Source organism: Eumetopias jubatus, unplaced genomic scaffold, assembly GCF_037043125.1.
Source record: "Eumetopias jubatus isolate StellerSeaLion01/CBP00866 unplaced genomic scaffold, mEumJub1_p1.0 scaffold_4, whole genome shotgun sequence".
NCBI classification, from domain to species: domain Eukaryota; kingdom Metazoa; phylum Chordata; class Mammalia; order Carnivora; family Otariidae; genus Eumetopias; species Eumetopias jubatus.
Window position 1 is genome coordinate 52,384,500 of NW_028274810.1, and position 19,149 is coordinate 52,403,648.

Consider the following 19,149-nt stretch of genomic DNA (forward strand, 5'->3'; position numbering starts at 1 on the left):
GGCAGTGCAATCCTCAGACAGTCACCATGCCAAGGTCAGCAAGGTTACCTCACCATGCAGAATGTATAGGTTCATTCCTGCCCCAAAAGACACTTGTGGATGAGTCCCCACATTTTCCATTTGAGGTGATGTTGACTTTTCCTATCCCACTGGCCCTTGGACTGTTGCCCCACGTTTACTACCGTTATTCTTTTTCTCTTTTTGCACAAAGGTGAATACAGACTTTCTTTGAATATGCAGGATATTGGGAGGTAACCAGTCATACATATTTAAATTTGCCGGCACATAAATAATTGAACTTTCGATGAGAGTACCCCATGGGCACTCTTCAATTCTGATTCCACAAGAAGAGAGATAAAGGAACTCAAAGAAATCCAACATCCCTCCAGTTACAGGGCAGCCAGTTCCCAAATAGATTTCATAATGCTGGGGTTTCTGGTAATTCAGATAAGGCTTTTGTTTAATTCTGACCTGAAGCCTGCGCTGGTTGCAGATTACAGACACAGCCACCAGAATCTGCACTAGGCCGGCAACAGGACCAAGGTCCATGGCTCCCCTGAAGCAACTCTGGAGGCCAGTGGTTGGAGGACTCTGGGGGACATGGGGCTCCCTGCACAATGCCATCACTGCCCTCTGAGTGTGTTCTTCTGCTTTAGCTTAACTTTCTGCTTGCTAGCCCTTGATGCACCACCTGGCCATCCTATCCTCACTTATGGCAACCTGCAGACCTTCCCTCAGTATGCTCCCCAGGCACTCATGTAGCAAGTGCTGCCTCTGTGCCAGTTGCCTTCCATTCCATCTTTAGAGAGTGGGGTGGACAGTTGTAAATAAATGCCTGTGGCTTTTGCTGTTAACTCTTTAAAAAAAATCCTACATATAAGTGGACCCACGCAGTTCAAACTTGTGTTGTTCCAGGGCCACTTTTATTCTTTTCTGTCTGGCTTCTTTCACTCAACATAGTGTTTTTGAGATTCATCAAGGCTGATATGTGATAAGTGGTTCATTTTTTCCCCTGAGTACTGTTCCATTTTATGAATATATCATAATTATTTGAATATTCATTCCACCTGTTGATGGACACCTGGACTGTTTCCAGTTTGGGGTTTTTATGATAAAGCTGCTATGGTCATTTTTGTGTCTTTTTGTGGGCATATGTTTTAATTTCTCTTGGGAAAATACCTAGAAGTGGAATCTTGGGTCATTGGAAAGATGCATGTTTAATTTTTTTAGAATTGCAAAATACCTTTCCAAAGTACTTGTCCCATCTTACACTGCCACAAGCAATGTACAAGATTACCAGTTGCTCTACATTCTTGATAACAGCTGATGTGGCAGTCCTTTTAATGTTGTCCTAAAGACTAATCATGTTGAATACTTATTCATGTGCTTTTTTTGGCCACTTACATTTCTTCTTTTATGTAATGTTTGGTCAAGTCCTTTGCCATTTTATTGAATTATCTTTTCTTTTTTAAAATCAAGTTATAGGAGCTTATTTTTATATATTCTGGAACAAGCTCTTTGAAAGATACATGTATTACAACTATTAAGTCTAAGTCAGTGACTTACCAATATATTTTTCTTTTGATAGCAGAAGTTTTTAATTTTAATGAAGTTGTATCTATCAGTTTTTTCTTTTGTAGTTAATGTTTTCCATGTCTTCTCTAAGATATCTTTGTCTGCCCCAAGATTACAAATATCTTTGTCTTATTCCTAAACTTAAGAAAAAGTATTCAATATTTTGTCATTAAATATGATGTTAAGTATAATTTTTTGTAGATGCCTTTTGTTGGTTTGAGGAAATTTCCTCTCTTTCTAGTTTTCTAACCATTTTCAAAGATAAATGGGTGTTGAATTTTGTCCAGGATACCCAGGATGGCCAACACAATATTGAAGGAGAAGAACACAGCTGGAGGACCCACACTATCTGACTTCAAGACTTATAAAGCTATAGTAGTCAAGGCAGTGTGGTACCTGCAAAAGAATAGACACATAGATCAGCAGAACAGAATAAAGAGCCCCCAAATAGATCCACATAATTATAGTCAACTGATCTTTGGCAAAAGAGGAAAGGCAATACAATGGAGAAAAGGTAGTCTTTTCAACCAATGGTACTGAAGCAACTGGTCATTTACATGCAAAATAAAGAATCCAGACACGGACCTTATATTATTCACAAAAATTAACCCAAAATAGGTCATAGACTTCAATGTAAGATGCAAAACTACAGAACTCCTAGAAGTCAACATAGGAGAAAATCTAAATGATCTTAGAGTATGGCAATGACTTTGGAGATTTAACACCAAAGGCATGATAAACTTCTCCTCTGTAAAAGGCATTGTTAGGAGAATGAGAAGTTAAGTCACAGACTGGAGAAAATATTTACAAAAGATATATCTATTAAAGGACTCATCCAAAACATACAAATATTTCTTAAAACTCAATAATAAAAAACAACATGATCAAAAAATGGGCAAAAGACCTTAACAGACACTCCCCCCCCCAAAAAAATATATACATGGCAAATGAGCATATAAAAAGATGCTCAACATCATATCTCATTAGGGAATTGTAAACTAAAACAACAATGAGATACCACTACACACCTATTAGAATGATGAAAATCCAAAACACTGACACAACCAATACTGGCAAAGATATGGAACAAGAACTCTCATTCAATGCTTGTGGGATTGCACAATGAATGGTTTAACCACTTTGGAAGACAATTTGGCAGTTTCTTACAAAACTAAACATACTGTTACCATATGGTCAATAATCACACTCCTTAGTATTTACCCAATGTGGTTGAGTACTTATATACTCACAAAAACCTGCACACAAATGGTTACAGCAGTTTTATTGATAATTGCCAAAATGTGGGAGTAACCAAGATCTCCTTCAGTAGGTGAATGGATAAATAAATCATTGCATATCCGGACAATGCAATATTATTCAGCACAAAAAAGAAATAAATTTTCAAGCCATGAATGGATGTGGAGAAAACTTAAATGCATATTACTAAATGAAAGAAGCCAGTCTAAAAAGGCAATTATATGGTATGGTTCCAAATGTATGACATTCTGGAAAAGACAAAAATATGGAGACAGTAAAAAGACCATTGGTTGCCGGGGAATTGAGGGCTGGGAGGAATGAATGGGCAGAGCACATAAGATCTTTAGAGCAGTGAAACTACTCTCTATGATACTATAATGGTGAGTACATGTCATTGTACATTTGTACAAACACTTAGAATGTGCACAGCAGGAGTGAACCCTAATGTAAACTATAGAGTTTGGGTGATAACGATTTGTCATTGTGGGTTCACTGATTATAACAAATGTATCACTGGTGCAGGACAATGATTTTGAGGGAGGCTGTGCATATATCTGGGTTTGATTGTAGAGGAACTTTCTCTAAGTTCAATTTTTTCTGTGAACCTAAAACTCCTCAAAAAAATTCTGTTAAAGAAAAAGCTATTAACATATACTTAAGGATTTAAAGGGAAATAAGAATATAATCAGTAAAACAATGAAAACTACATACAGAACCAAATGGAACTTCTAGAATTGAAAAATATAATACTTGAAATGAAAAGTTCACTGGATGGTCTTATCAGAATACTAAAAACTGCAGAAGATCAGTATCAGTGAGCTTAAAGACAAAGCAATAGGAACATTCCAAATTGAAGTACAGAGAGAAATAAGGCTTGAAAAAAAGAAAAGAGAAAAGAGCCTTAGTGACCTGTGTTACAAGGTCATATGACTTAACATACATGAAATTGGGATTGTAGTAGTGGAAAAGAGAGGAGGAGAAGCAGAAAAATATTTGAAGAAAGGGTAGCTGAAAATTTTCCATACTTGAAAAAAATCTTAAACCAATTATTAGAAGCTCAATGAAACCTAAACAAGATAAACACAATGAAAACCACATTGAGGCACATCATAACTAATATGTCAAAAAATCTTAAAAGTTGCCAGAGAAAATACATGACATTTGGGGAATAAAGCTAATAATGACCTTATTTCTCATCAGAAGCCAGAAGACAATGCAATGACATTTTTACTGTGCTAAAATATTCTACACCTAGAGAAAATATCCAGAAATCGAGGTGAAATAAAAGCATGTTCTGACAAACAAAAGCTTAGAGAATTCATTGCCAGCAGACAAGCATTGCAAGAAATGTTAAAGGAAGTCCTTCAGACTGATAAAAAATAACAGAAATTAGGATCTACACAAACTAATGGAGTGCTAGAATTGGAAAATGTGAGTGAAAGTAAGAGACATTTCTTACTATTTAAAAATTTTTTAAAGATAATTAAATTGTCAAAATCACAAATTTTATATGGCAAAGAAAACGAACTAGAATAACAAATTCAATTTTGAAACAAAAGAATAAAATCGAAGGACTTACCCTATCTGATCACAAGCAATTTGCTATAAAGCTACAGTAATGTAGGAAATGTGGTATTTGTCAAAGGGCAGACATACAGATGGCTGGGATAGAGTAGTGTGTGAGTCCAGAAATAAACACAGACCTATATAGTCACTTGATTTTTGACAAATATGCCAAGGTGAATTAATTTAAAAAGACTGATCTTTTCATAAATGGTGCTGAAACAATTGGACATCCATATGAGGGAGGAAAAAATGAACCTCAACCCCCATGTCATATCATACATATAAATTAACTCAGAATAGGCTATAGATTTAAATATAAAAATTAAAACTAAAAAGTTCTAGAAGAAGACAAAAGAGAAAATGTTTGTGATCTTAGCATAAGAAAAGATTATTTAATACATAAAAATCCCAAGACATGAAAGAAAAAAATTGATAAGGCTTTCACGGTAGTTAAAATGTCTGCTCTTTGAATAACACTGTTAAGGGAAAAAAATGCAATAACAGTCTAGAAGAATGTGTTTACAATATACATCTGTCCAAAGACATAAATTAGGAATATGTAAAAGACACATACAACCTATAAAAAACATAGACAGTCTAATAAAAAGTAGGCAAAAGATTTGAACAGAAATTTCACTAAAAATATACATGAATGATAAATAGATACCTTAAAAGGTACCAAACATAATTTGTTGTCAAGGAAATACAAGTTGAAACCATAACAAAATGCCACTATACACTAGTTGAGATGGCTAAAATTAAAAAGACTGACAACACCAAGCAAGAATATGGAGTAACTGGGTTTTTTTATATATTGTTGTGGGAGTATAAAATTGTGCAACCATGTTGGAAGTCTGCTGGGAAGTTTCTTAAAATGTTAAGTATAGATCCACCCAATTATCCAATAATCCTGTCCCTGGGTATTCACCCAAGAAAAGAAAACATATGTCTGCAAAAAAAGCTTATGTAAGAATGCTCATAGCAATTTATTCATAATAGCCCCAAACTGGGAAACAGCCCAGATATCCATCAACAGGTCAATGCATAAACAAATGATGGAGCATAATTCAGCAATAAAAATGAACTACTTACATACACCTTGATGGACCTCAAAAACATTTTTGTGTGAAAGAAGCCAGACACAAAAGAATACATACCAACAAACCCATTTATGTGATATGTTATCACAAACAAGACTAATCTGAGGTGATAGAAATCAAACCAGTGCTTGGCTGTGGTGGGTTGACCTTAACTGGAAAGTAGCATGAGGAAACTTTTTTGGTTGATGGATATGTTCTCTATCTTGACTGGTGTGTTGGTTACATTGGTGTGTCTATTTATCAAAATTCATTAAACTATACAGCTAAAATCTATGCATATCAATGAATTTTCTCACAATTAAAAAGTGCTGCAGTATTTATATTATCTTGGGTTCATTTAAAGAGTGATATACCACTGTTATTTCTTTTTTTTTTTTTTTGCCATACCACTGTTATTTCTTAACAGCTATTGAGGTGTAAGTGACATACAATAAATGGCACATATTTAAAGTATACAATTTAATAAACTTTAACATACCACCACAATTGTTGATATATAAAATGATGTATAATGGTAATGAATGTATTCATCACCCTCAAATTTTTCTTCATGTCCTTTAGAATCCTTCCTTCCTGTTCCTCCTTGCCCCTCCCTCATCCTTAAGAAACCACTGATTTGCTTTATATCCCTATATAGATTAGTTTGTATTTCCTAGAATTTTATATAAATGTAATCATACATTATGCACTCTTATTTATCTGGCTTCTTTTCACTCAGCAAAATTCTTTTCAGGTTCACTAATGTAGTATGTATCAGTAGTTCATTTCTTTTTATTACTGATGATTATTCCATTGTATGAATATCATGCACTGTGTTTATTCTTTCACCTGTTGATTAATATTTATTTCCAGTTTGGGACCATTACAAATAAGGTTGGCATGAATATTTGTATACAAGTCTTTGCTTGGACATTTGCTTTCCTCTCTCTTGGGTCAATACCTAGGAGTAAATAGGTGGATCACATGTAAAATATATATTTAATTTTCTTCTTTCCTAAAATATGCCTTCTAAGCACTGCTTTAGCTGACTCTTATAATACTTTGATATGTTGTATTTTCATTTCATTAAATATTTTTAAAATTTCTTTTGAGACGTCTTCATTGACCCATGTGTTATTTATAAATGTGGTGCTTAATATCCACATATTTTGGGATTTTCTAGCTATAGTTCTGTTATTAATTTCTTATTTAATTCCATTATGGTCTGGGAATATACTTTGATTTCTATTCTTTTAGATTTGTTAAGGTTTTTTTGTTTGTTTATGATCCATAATATGGTCTATCTTAAAGAATTTGCTATGACACTTGGGAAGAATATGTATTCTGGTGTTTTGGGATGTAATGTTCTATAAATGTCATTAGGTCAAGATGGTTAATAGTGATGTTCAGTTTATCTGTATACTTACTGATTTTCTGCCTACCTGTTCTATCAGTTATTAAGATAGGAGTGTTGAAATCTGAACTATAATTGTGGATTTGTTTATTTCTCTTTTCAGATCTATTGTTTTTTGTTTCATGTATTTTGTTAGGTCTATATACATTTTTGAGTTGTTATGACTTCTTGGAGAACTGACTGCTGATTTTTCCAATTTATACAGGCAGAAACCTGGGAATAGCGATTATAATGTGGGAATAGATATTAAGGGTGTAGGGTAATAATGGAAGGAATATAAAGTTACATCAGGCCAAATTTACTGGTATGGGTCCACTAAGCAGAGATTCTGGACTCAGTGTTGTAGCTCAGGGGATTAGAAGTGGCTCTAATTAGTTCAGTTTGGCCCTTCCTTCCTTCCTTCCTTCCTTCCTTCCTTCCTTCCTTCCTTCCTTCCTTTCTTCCTTCCTTCCTTCCTTCCTTCTTTCCTTCCTTCCTTCTTTCCTTCCTTCCTTCCTTCCTTCCTTCCTTCCTTCCTTCCTTCCTTCCTTCCTTCCTTCCTTCCTTCCTTCCTTCCTTTTCTCCCTTTTCTTCCTTTTCTTCCTTTCTTTCCTCCGTCCCTCCCTTCCTTCCTTCCTTTCTCTTTATTTCTTTCTCTCTCTCTCTCTCTTTCCTTCCTTCCTTCCTTGTTTGCTAATATTAGACCAAAATGTGGTTTCCACTAAATGAAGTTGAAATGTCAAAACTACTTTGGGACACTATAGAGAAAGGTATCCAAAGGCTTAGGGAGATTGGAATGTTAGGGTGGATTTATCAGATGTTAGGGTGGATTTAGCAGAAATCAGAATAGTCTGACTCACAGAAACCCATGGTATTGGCTAGTTGATCATCGTGTCCCTAGAAGAGAAATAGGTAGGTGCTGTATTGGTTTAATAGGGCTGCCATAACAAAATACCACAAACTGGGTGGCTTACACAACAGAAATTTACTTTCTCATAATTCTGGAGGCTGGAAGCCCACAACTGAGGTGTGAACAGAGTTGGTTTCCTCTGAGGCCTCTCTTCTTGGCTTGCAGATGGCTATCCTCTTGGAGTCTCTTTACATGGTTTTTTCTCTGTGTATGTGCATCCCTTGTGTCTCTTGATGTGTCTAAAATTCCTTTTCTTATAAAGATAGCAGTCATATTTGATTAGGACCCAAAGTAATGACCTTGTTTTAACTTCATCACTTCTTTAAAGCCTTTGTCTCCATTACACTCTAAGGTACTGGGGATTAGGGCTTCAATATATGAATTTTAGGGAGACACAGTTCAGCCCATAAAAGGCGGTCTCCTCCTAAATTCTTATATGATCTATATAAACAGAAGAGTCAAGTGAGCAGAAGTATAACTTGAAATACCAAAGCAAAATCATAGCCCTTTAAGCAATTGCTATAATTGAGTCAGTTTTCAGACCCAGAATTCCTTGAATAAAGGGGAGATATCCCACTATACTGTTGAAAATATATACTGTTAATATTTCTCTCAGCTTTCCCCAGAGGGACCTATAGTCTTTTATCAGGGTGATATGCATTGGGGGAAAGGAAACAATCAGAAATTTCAAGGATTACTGGACACTAGCTTTGAACAGACACTAACTTCACAAGACCCAAAACATCACTGTGGTCTACTAGCCAGATAAGGACTTAGAAAGGTCAGGTAATCAATGGAATTTTAGCTCAAGTCCATCTTCTAGTGGGTCTAGTGGGTCACTGAACCCATCCTGTAGTTATTTCCCCTGTTTCAGAATGTATACTTTGGAATAGAAATATTTAGCAACCAGCAGAATCCCTGTGTTTACCCTTGACCTGTGGAATGAGGGCTATTATGGTAGGAAATGGCTAAATAGAAGCCACTAGGCCTACCTCTACCTATGAAAATAGTAAACCAAAGCAATACCACATTTCTGGAGGGATTGTAGAGATTAATGCTACCATCAAGGACTTGAAAGATGCAGGAGTATTGACTCCCATCATATCCCCCATTCAACTAATCATTTTGCCTGCATAGAAAACACAGGATCTTGGGAAATAATGGTGGATTATTGTGAACTTCACCAAGTGTTGACTCCAATTGCAGTTGCTGTTCCAGATGTTGTTTCATTGCCAGAGCAAATTAACACATCCCCTGGTAACTGGTATGTAACTATTGACACAGAAAATGCCTTTTTCCCCCCAATACCTGTTGATAAAAACCACTGGAAACCGCTTGCTTTCAGTTAGCCAGGCCAGCAATACACCTTCACTGCCCTACCTTGGAGTTGTGTCAACTCTTCAGCTTTATGTCATAATTTAGTCTGCAGGTACTTTTTCCTTCAACAAAATATCACATTGGTCCATTACATTGATGATATTATGCTGATTGGAACTGGTGAACAAGAAGTAGACTTATTGGTAAGGCATTAGCATGCCCAAGGGTGAGAAATAAATCTGATAAAAATTTTTAGGGGCTTTCCACCTCAGTGAAATTTCCAAGGGTCTGGTGGTATGGGGTATATCAAGATATACCTACCGAGGTGAAGGATAAGTTGCTTCATCTGGCCCCTCTTAGAACCAAAAAAAGTTACAATGCCTAGTAGACTTCTTTGTTCCTTGGAGGCAACATATTCCACCTTTGGACGTATTATTCCAGCTCATTTACGAGTGAACTGAAAAGGTGTTAGCTTTGAGTGGGGCCCAGAACAACGGAGGATTCTATAACAGGTCCAGGCAGTCATTCACAATGCCCTGTCACTTGGGCCCTATGTTCCAGCAGATTCAGTGGTGCTTGAAGTGTCTCATAGAGATGCTGTTTGGAGCCTTTGGTGGGCTCCTGCAGGTATAGAGGACAATAAACTCTTTTTGTGATTTAATTTTAGAACCAGAACTTGAAGAACCTGAAGACTTTTTAGAAGGTGAAAAACTTGAACAAGAGACAGAGGAAGAGGTTAAGAAGGAAGAGGAAGAAGAAAGAGAAATAGGTACAGAACAGTCAACAATACCAGCCAATTTGGAACGACTTTGGTCCTTTTCCTGTGACTTAACCAAAGGTCTTAATGTGAGCAGCCTTGCCTGGAATAAAACAAATCCTGTAAGTTGAACATTTTAAAAATTCTATCTTTATCATGTAAAGGTGACTATCAAGTACTAATGAAGATTTTTTTTTCTCAGATTTTAGACAAGGGATTTTAATTGACATAAACCAGAGTTTTAACATCCCTTTACAACAAGGTCATGTTTCAAAAAGTGGAAAATAAAAATAGTTATAAAATAATTTTTTTCTCCTTTAATATGAAAACATCGTATTTTTATTTTAAGAGATGTACTTGGGACATGGTATTCTCTGAATCCATATCAGATACTGAAAATTAAACCAGAAGATAATATATAATTGATTTCAGATATATCAAACTCATGTACCCAATTTTTTAATTAATTTTGCTTTTAATATACTTTCTTTAACAATATGTCTATATAATTTTTTTTGTTTTTTAATTATATTAGTCACCATACAGTACATCATTAGTTTTTGATGTAGTGTTCCATGATTCATTGTTTGTGTATAACAGCCAGTGCTCCATGCAGTACGTGCCCTCCTTAATACCCATCACCGAGCTAACCCATCCCCCCACCCCCCTCCCCTCTAGAACCCACAGTTTGTTTCTCAGAGTCCATTCGTCTCCCCCTCCGATTTCCCCCCTTCATTTTTCCCTTCCTTCTCCTAATGTCCTCTATGCTATTCCTAATGTTCTACAAATAAGTGAAATCATATGATAATTGACCTTCTCTGCTTGACTTATTTCACTTAGCATAATCTCCTCCAGTCCCATCCATGTTGATGTAAAAGTTGGGTATTCATCCTTTCTGATGGCTGAGTAATATTCCATTGTATATATGGACCACATCATCTTTATCCATTTATCTGTTGAAGGGCATCTTGGCTCTTTCCACAGTTTGGCTATTGTGGACATTGCTGCTATGAACATTGGGGTCACGTGGCCCTTCTTTTCACTACATCTGTGTCTTTGGGGTAAACACCTAGTAGTGCAATTGCTGGGTCATAGGGTAGCTCTATTTTTAACTTTTTGAGGAACCTCCACACTGTTTTCCAAAGTGGCTGTACCAACTTGCATTCCCACCAACAGTGAAAGAGGGTTCCCCTTTCTCCACAACTTCTCCAACATTTGTTGTTTCTTGCCTTGTCAATTTTTGCCATTCTAACTGGTGTAAGGTGGTATCTCAATGTGGTTTTGATTTGAATTTCCCTGATGGCTAATGATAATGAACATTTTTTCATGTGTCTGTTAGCCATTTGTATGTCTTCTTTAGAGAAGTGTCTGTTCGTGTCTTCTGCCTATTTTTTGACTTGATTATTTGTTTTTTGGGGTGTTGAGTTTGAGTTCTTTATAGATCTTGGATATTAGCCTTTTATCTGTAGTGTCATTTGCAAATATCTTCTCCCATTCTGTGGATTGCCTCTTTGTTTTGTTGATTGTTTCCTTTGCTGTGCAGAAGCTTTTTATCTTGATGAAGTCCCAAAAGTTCATTTTTGCTTTTGTTTCCCTTGCCTTTGGAGACATGTCTTGAAAGAAGTTGCTGTGGCCTATGTCGAAGAGGTTACTGCCTATGTTCTCTAGGATTTTGATGGATTCCTGTCTCACATTGAGGTCTTTCATCCATTTTGAGTTTATCTTTGTGTATGGTGTAAGAGAATGGCCGAGTTTCATTCTTCTGTATATAGCTGTCCGATTTTCCCAGCACCATTTATTGAAGAGACTGTCTTTTTTCCAGTGGATGTTTTTTCCTGCTTTGTCGAAGATTATTTTACCATAGAATACCAAAATTTATATTTTTCTTAATCATATTCAGAAGTATATACTTAATCTAGTGACTCTGAAAATGTGCAAAATAATTTTGAGGTTCCTAAAATTAACTATTACTACCAATAATAGCAAATATTTAAATAGCACTTACTATATCCCAGGTGCTATTGCTAGCACTTTACTTGTATTAACACAACAACTCTTGAGTTAGGTACTATTTTACCCAATATGTTGATGAGGAAACTGAAGTACAAAAAGGATAAATAACTTGCCCAAAGTTACACATCTGTTAAATGCCCAAAGTTACACAACTAGTAAGTGAAACAGCTGGAATTCAAACCCAAACATCTGGCTCCAGGGTTCTTGCTCTCAACTGCACTGCCACCAAAAATCATCTTGAGGCAAATTATATGAATCATTAAGGTAGGAATGGTATGTTTGCTTTTAAAAAAGAGATGATTATAGGGGCGACTGGGTGGCTCAGTTGGTTAAGTGTCTGACTCTTGATTTTGGCTCACGTCTTGATCTCAGGGCTGTGAGACTGAGCCCTGAGTCAGGCTCCACGCTGGGCATGGAGCCTGCTTAAAGAGTCTCTTTCTGTCCCTCCCCCCTCTTCTCTTTAATAAAAAAAAAGAGATGATTATAGAGTAACGAGACTTATTTTCTCCTGGGGTTTATAAACTGCTTCTCAAGACATGATTCTCAATTAGGGATTCCAAAAACTTTTTGTATAATGACAATATCTTTGGAATGGATATTTAGTGTATTTTTTTATTATGTTATGTTAATCACCATACATTACATCATTAGTTTTTGATGTAATGTTCCATGATTCATTGTTAGCATATAACACCCAGTGCTCTGTGCAGTAATGCCCTCTTTAATACCCACCCCAGGCTAACCCATCCCCCCACCCCCCTCCCCTCTAAAACCCTGTTTGTTTCTCAGAGTCCATAGTCTCTCATGGTTCATCTCTCCCTCCGATTTCCACCCCCTTCATTTTTCCCTTTCTGCTATCTTCTTCTTCTTCTTCTTTTTTTTTTTTTTAACATATAATGTATTATTTGTTTCAGAGGTACAGGTCTGTGATTCAACAGTCTTACACAATTCACAGTGCTCACAATAGCACATTTAGTGTATTTTTAAGTGGTCAAAACTAATTTGTTTGTTTAAACTGCATTGTACTATGTATGTTTAAGAATTAGCCTTATTATTTTACTGCCACACCTTATGTGTTATATGCAAATATGCTCATTGTTATGGTTATTAAAAAACAGAAGTTCTGTAATCATTTTTATGGAAACCTGTGTAAACATTATTTAAGTTATGCACATTATTTTTTAATAACATAAAATACATTTTAGTATGGATTGGCCTTTATAAAACTATATTTGGAAACATCTTGTTAGATAAGTGAGATTTAATAATCAATAATAACTGTGTGATAAAGACAGATAAATCATTTTTAGAAACTAAATATACTAGCATTTTAAAAGTTAATATATTGCTATTGAGATTAAAGTTAAATAATTTTTAGTGAAGCTAAAAAATATGACAAACAGCATCTATCATATTTATTAATTCATTCTACAAATACTTATTGAACATTCACTCTGTGCCAGGAACTCTGATAAGGCACTAGAGTTGCAGTAGCAATTTAGTCATACATAGACCCTGCCTGTATAATGGTCTCTATGTGCTTTAATAAGGAAAATAAATAGTGCTGTGGGAATACATAAGAGAGGCTCATGAATGCTTCTGAGAGGAAGTGGTGCCTATGCTGAGTCTAGAAGAGATTAATAAAAGCTTTTCCATGTCAGGGTAAAAGGAATAGTGGTGAAGAGTGGTTTAAGACAGAGGAAATTATAGAGAGATGATGTTGGCTTGAAAATAGGATTGTGGCAAAAAATATAATATATTTTTGATAAAGGTATTCTGATTACAAAGAAGAGGCTGGGTTTGGTCAGTTATTAAATTTTTGTCTATAAGCATTTCTTGAAATGACCTGCTTTATTAATCAGTTTGGGGTACCATAACAAAATACCTAGACTGGCTGCGTTAAAAAACAGAAATGTATTATCTTGTAGTTCTGGAGGCCAGGAAGTTTAGGATCAAGGTGCTGGCTGATTTGGTTCTGGGTGAAGGCTCTCTTCCTGGCTTGCAGATGGCCACCTTCTTGCTGTGCTCTCACATGGTGGAAAGAGAGAGCTCTCGTGTCTCTTCCTCTTTTTATATCCACCAATCCCATTGGATTAAGATTATGACCCTTATGACCTCATTTAACCCTGGTTACCTCCTGAAAGCTCTATCCTCAAAATAATGATATTGATGATTAAGACTGCAACACATGAATTTTAAGAAAAGAGACACAATTCAGTTCATGGCACCCTGTCTTTATATTTGAAATAATTAGGTCATTCTCAAAAACCCACAAAACATTATAATGTAGTAATATAATCTTGGAAGATTATCTCAATATATAAAAGAACTTTTTAGCAATTGGTTTTTTTTAGATATTCATTAGTCTGAAAATATGATGATTATTATTTTGTTTTGGAAGATGGAGGTGTAAAGTAAAAATAGATGGTAGACTGGTACTTTTTTCTCAATAGAAATGTCTTATTGCTGTTTTTAACACAGTTCATTAATATGCATCTTTATATATTTCCCAATATTTTTATGCCATCTTCTCTTATTTTAAACATACTTTGCTGGTTTTCAGGATCTTTTGGCTGTTGGCTATGGGCACTTTGGATTTAAAGAGCAAAAAAGAGGATTGGCTTGCTGCTGGTCAATAAAGAATCCTATGGTAACCAAATAGGAATAAACCCATTTTTATTCAATTAAATATTGACATAATTCTCATAAAGTACCTAGTTTTATGTGATAATTAAAGTCAAAAAAGTGACCAAGGAAGACTTTATTTTCTCTGGTTTAAATCTGTAAGAATTAAAATTTGTTTTTGTTGATGTGTAGGGTAAATTCATTCAATAAATATTTATTGAGCATTTACTATGTGTTGTTAGATCTGATGATCCAGAATTGAACCATTATTTTTTATCAAAATGAAGAATAAATTTGCAAATGAGAGTCCTTTGAAAATTATGTTTCATTTAATACTGGGCTGTTTCTTAATGTATGAATAAATCATCGCCTTATAAGATAGATTTCTGCTCTCCTGAATACATGAAATAGATGAATATGACCATGTTATTAGCATGAATTTTTCAAGAATAAGAATCAATCGTGTTTTTTGTCAAACAGTTGTAGTCAATATGTTACTTTGCAGCTTTACATTAGTTTTAATTAATAACTGAAATGTGAAGTAGAAAACTTAAAAAAAGGGTCAGAGGGGGAAAAAATGATTAGAGCTTTTATAAATAGCCCCAGTCTATTAGGAAGCTGGGTTTATATAGAGTAAAAGAAAGGAAGGAAGAAGCAATTTTAAACATGTGGAAGGACTGATATAAGATCCATAATCAGTAAGTTACCTTCTTTTCCACATAGATTATTAGAAGCAGGAAAGGAGTTAGATTAGACTTTAAACAAAACAAAACAATAAAACTCTTCACAAAGTTGAGGAAAAGACTACCTTAGAGAGTTTTTTTCGAGCTTCTTCTATCCACTGTTTTGAAATGTCTAGATAATCCAAGCATCTGACACAGATGCTGGAAGATAGGAACATTGCTAGCTAATTTGTTTGGAGCCCATTATTTGTTTCTTAATGAAGGTGATCTATGATGATCATACAAATCCTGCTGAAAGATTAACAAAATATGATACTTATTGGAGAAGGCCATGCTGTATTTCTTAAAATTATTGCACTCTGAGGATGCACCAAAGTAAAGGAAATGACTAATTGACCTTTTGTTCTCATCTATACTAGAAGTTAGGAGGAGAAGAGTAACTGAATGTAGACTAGCTCTTACGTTTCCCCTGTCACCAGACAATCCACCATTCAGCCACCATTATACTCTTTTATGGCCTGCAAAACCAAGTTTAAAATGTAATACAATTTTTTTGTTCAGTGGCCAGAACGCATTTATCAGAGTCCATATGGAGTGACTGCTGTGGATTTCTCAATTGGAGCACCTAATCTTTTAGCAGTTGGCTATCACAATGGCACCATTGCCATTTATAATGTGCAGAGCGACAGCAATGTTCCGGTTCTGGATAGTAGGTGAGAATCCAAGAATTAGGTAAATATATAATATGTGCTTTTTTAGGGAAAAGTAAAAATTTAATGTTTTTAGTTTTGAGTGAAAGTTTATGTTGTTACTGAGAGTGATACCATTATTTTTTCAGACATTTAAAAATTCCTCATATTTTCTCTCTAGCTGGAATGTTCTTATTCTAAAATCTGCATGTTCTCTGTCCACCTCACCAACCTTCCTTGACAGTTTATGCTTATTCTTTTAAAAAAATTTTTTAAATTTCCCCAGCTTTATTGAGGTATAATTGACAAATAAAAATTGTATACATTTAGGTCACACAATGTGATTTTTTAAGGGGTACAATGTAATTATTTAATATATGTATACATTGTGGAATGTTTACTACAATCAAATTGATTAATACATCTGTCACCTCACATGGTTACCTTTTTGTGTATGTGGTGAGAACAGTTAAGATCTACTCTCTTAGCAAATTTCCCAAGTATATAGCACAGTATTATTAACTATGATCATCATACTGTATATTATATCTCTAGAACTTATTCATCTTGTAACTGAAAGTTTGTACCCTTTATTACTTTGGTGTCACCCCTGCCACATAACCTTCCCATTCCATTCTTCTGTGCATTTGTATTAGTTATCATAGCAGTTATTATACTGTATATATATTGTTTACATATATATCTTCCTGAAGAGCTGTAAGCAATTTGAAGTCAAGGATTAAGTCTTATTTTTGTATCCTTGGCCTGTCACATAATATCAGGCATGTAGTAGGATTATAGTAAGTATTTGATTAAAAATAAATGAATGAATGAGTAAGTGTATTGAGAAAATAAAAAAGTGAAAAGTGAAAAATATTGAATATGTTAGGTTTTTGTAATAGATCAGATACCACTGGGGCAAAAATGAAGTAGTATATTTATATTAGTGTTTGAATAAACTTAGCTAGAGCTGAAAATAGGCATAAAGCAGGGTCCTTAAGCTTAACTTGGAAATTATTTGCATGGTTTTATAAGCATGGGCCTTTGTGCTTGTTTCTGGGAAGATGGTCTATAACTTTTACCAAATAATCAAAACTATATGATTTTTAAAAGAGTCAGAACTATTGCTTTGGAAGATTTGCATAAAAAAAATCAAGGGAGTCAGTACTATGAACAGAGCAACCCATTATTCTGATAGGAAAGCAGTCAGAAATCTGAGAAGCGATTTTAATTCTTCAGAAAAATGTTAAATCTGGCCATATAGAGACCCAAGCCAATGGGCAAACCTGAAACATAGAAAGAAAGGTGAGGTAATTGTTTATTTAAATAAGACTTAAATAATTTATTCATTTAAGCTATGAAAAAAATCCTTATAAAGGTAAAGATACTTATACTCAATGTGTCCAAAATAAATTTACATAACTTATCTAGGAAAAAGTAAATGAATAGAGTAAGGAAAATATATTCTGAAAAGAAAGAAAATATTTTCTTTTGTATTTCTGTTATGGCAGTTAATATAATTAAAGGCAGTGAAATTTTCCTTTTGTAAGAAATGAGAAAAACAAAAAAATACATGACAAAATGATTATTTTCCCCATTTTTTGAAATACTTAAAGTAAAAGTCCAATTTTGAATAATAAAGGCATCATTCTATAAGTAGGTCACAGTGCTCCAGGGAGCTGTCCTTATGACTGAGACTCATGTCCTTTTAAAAATTATGACAATGATTCTATATTTAGTGCTTTTCCCCATTTTAGTGAATCACCTCAAAAACATTTGGCACCTGTATGGCAACTACAATGGATAGAACAAGATCGAGGGACAACAGGTGATGACAAAAGAGAAATACTCGTTTCTGTATCAGCAGATGGAAGAATCTCCAAATGGGTTATACGGAAAGGACTAGACTGTCATGGTAAAAAGAATATATACATGTATATATATTTAGCAATCAATTATCTTTCTCTTGTTATGTGTTGCCTTAAGGTTTCTAGTGAGTCATGTGTAAGAGGTGGCCAATTTTGGTTTAGCTACATAAGAAAAAAAACTGGGCTTTGTCATTGTTTTTCTAAGCATCTTGTTCTGGTATTTGCTAATTTTAACCTAATCACATGCAAAAGATGGCAGAAATCATACTCTTCTTTGTATGGGACACACATTATATATACAATACTCTTTCATGTGGTAAATAAGATACATTTTTTTTCTTTAAATAAAGATTTGATGCGTTTGAGGCGAACTACTGCGAGCAGCAGCAAAAAGGGAGGGGAAAAGGAAAAAAAAGGTGAAGCTCTGATATCTCGACAGGCTCCTGGAATGTGTTTTGCTTTTCATCCTAAGGTAAATTATCTCAATCCATTATGTACTATTGCATATAACAACTTCCAGTAATTGAAGTGTATTAAGATATAAAGCAAGGCAAAGTTTTAGCATGTTAATAAATATTGTGCCTTGTAAGTAAAAATAAAACAAATATAGACATAGTTGCCAAACTAAGGTAGAGCGGCCCCTTCTAGTTGGCTGTACCATGTCTTTATCTGCTTTCTGGAGGAAAGGTCTGTATTTCTGAGGAACTGTGGAAGGATTCTCTTTACAACTTCATGTTTAACTTGAATGCCCCTCCTTGCTCCTCTTGGGTGTTCTGCTACTTTGTCATATTGATAGAAACCAAATCTACTACACAGTCCTCTGTGTCAATATGAGTGGTAACTCTCATGATTCTGAGGATCAGGAAGACCAGTTAAGTTCATGCTTATCAAGACCAGAATCAAATCAAAGCACAATTAGTGAAGTTCTACTTTTTCTCATTCTTTTTATCTGGAAGTTCTTTGGAGTCAGTAAATTCAGCGACTATGACAGACATCTAAGGAAACATATCCTATGTGTTTTCTGTTATATGTAATATGACCATCTTTTTAGTGACACCATCATCTACCTAATTATGCAAACCAAAACTTGAGCTCCTACTCTATTCTACCCTATCATCCAAATGATATTTAAGTCTTATTTTCCTACTCTTTTCAGTCCAAGCCTACTCATTGCTAATGCAGTTCAAGCCTTTATTATGTTTCACTTTTACCACTGTAGTTGTATTCTTAACTGCTTTCATTCTCAAGTTCTTGTAATTCACATTTCACCTGGACTCTAGAACAGTGGTTCTCAGTGTTGGCAGGGAGGGGCATTTCTCATCACGAGGGTACATTTCACAATGTCTTGAGATATTTTTGGTTGTTTCAGCTCTAAGAGGTGGGACATGGGAAGGAATGCAAAGACCAAGGATGCTGC

The 19,149-nt window shown here is 34.9% G+C and overlaps 1 protein-coding gene across 1 annotated transcript in view; it reads left to right on the forward strand.

The window, feature by feature from the left end:
* Positions 1-19,149, forward strand: part of DNAI4 (dynein axonemal intermediate chain 4) — a 97,135-nt gene that overhangs the window by 63,688 nt on the left and 14,298 nt on the right. Inside the window, 5 exon segments of the mRNA XM_028102371.2 lie at positions 9,765-9,976; positions 14,431-14,517; positions 15,737-15,888; positions 17,622-17,779; positions 18,083-18,204. Coding sequence (XP_027958172.2) covers positions 9,765-9,976; positions 14,431-14,517; positions 15,737-15,888; positions 17,622-17,779; positions 18,083-18,204 — 731 coding nt within the window.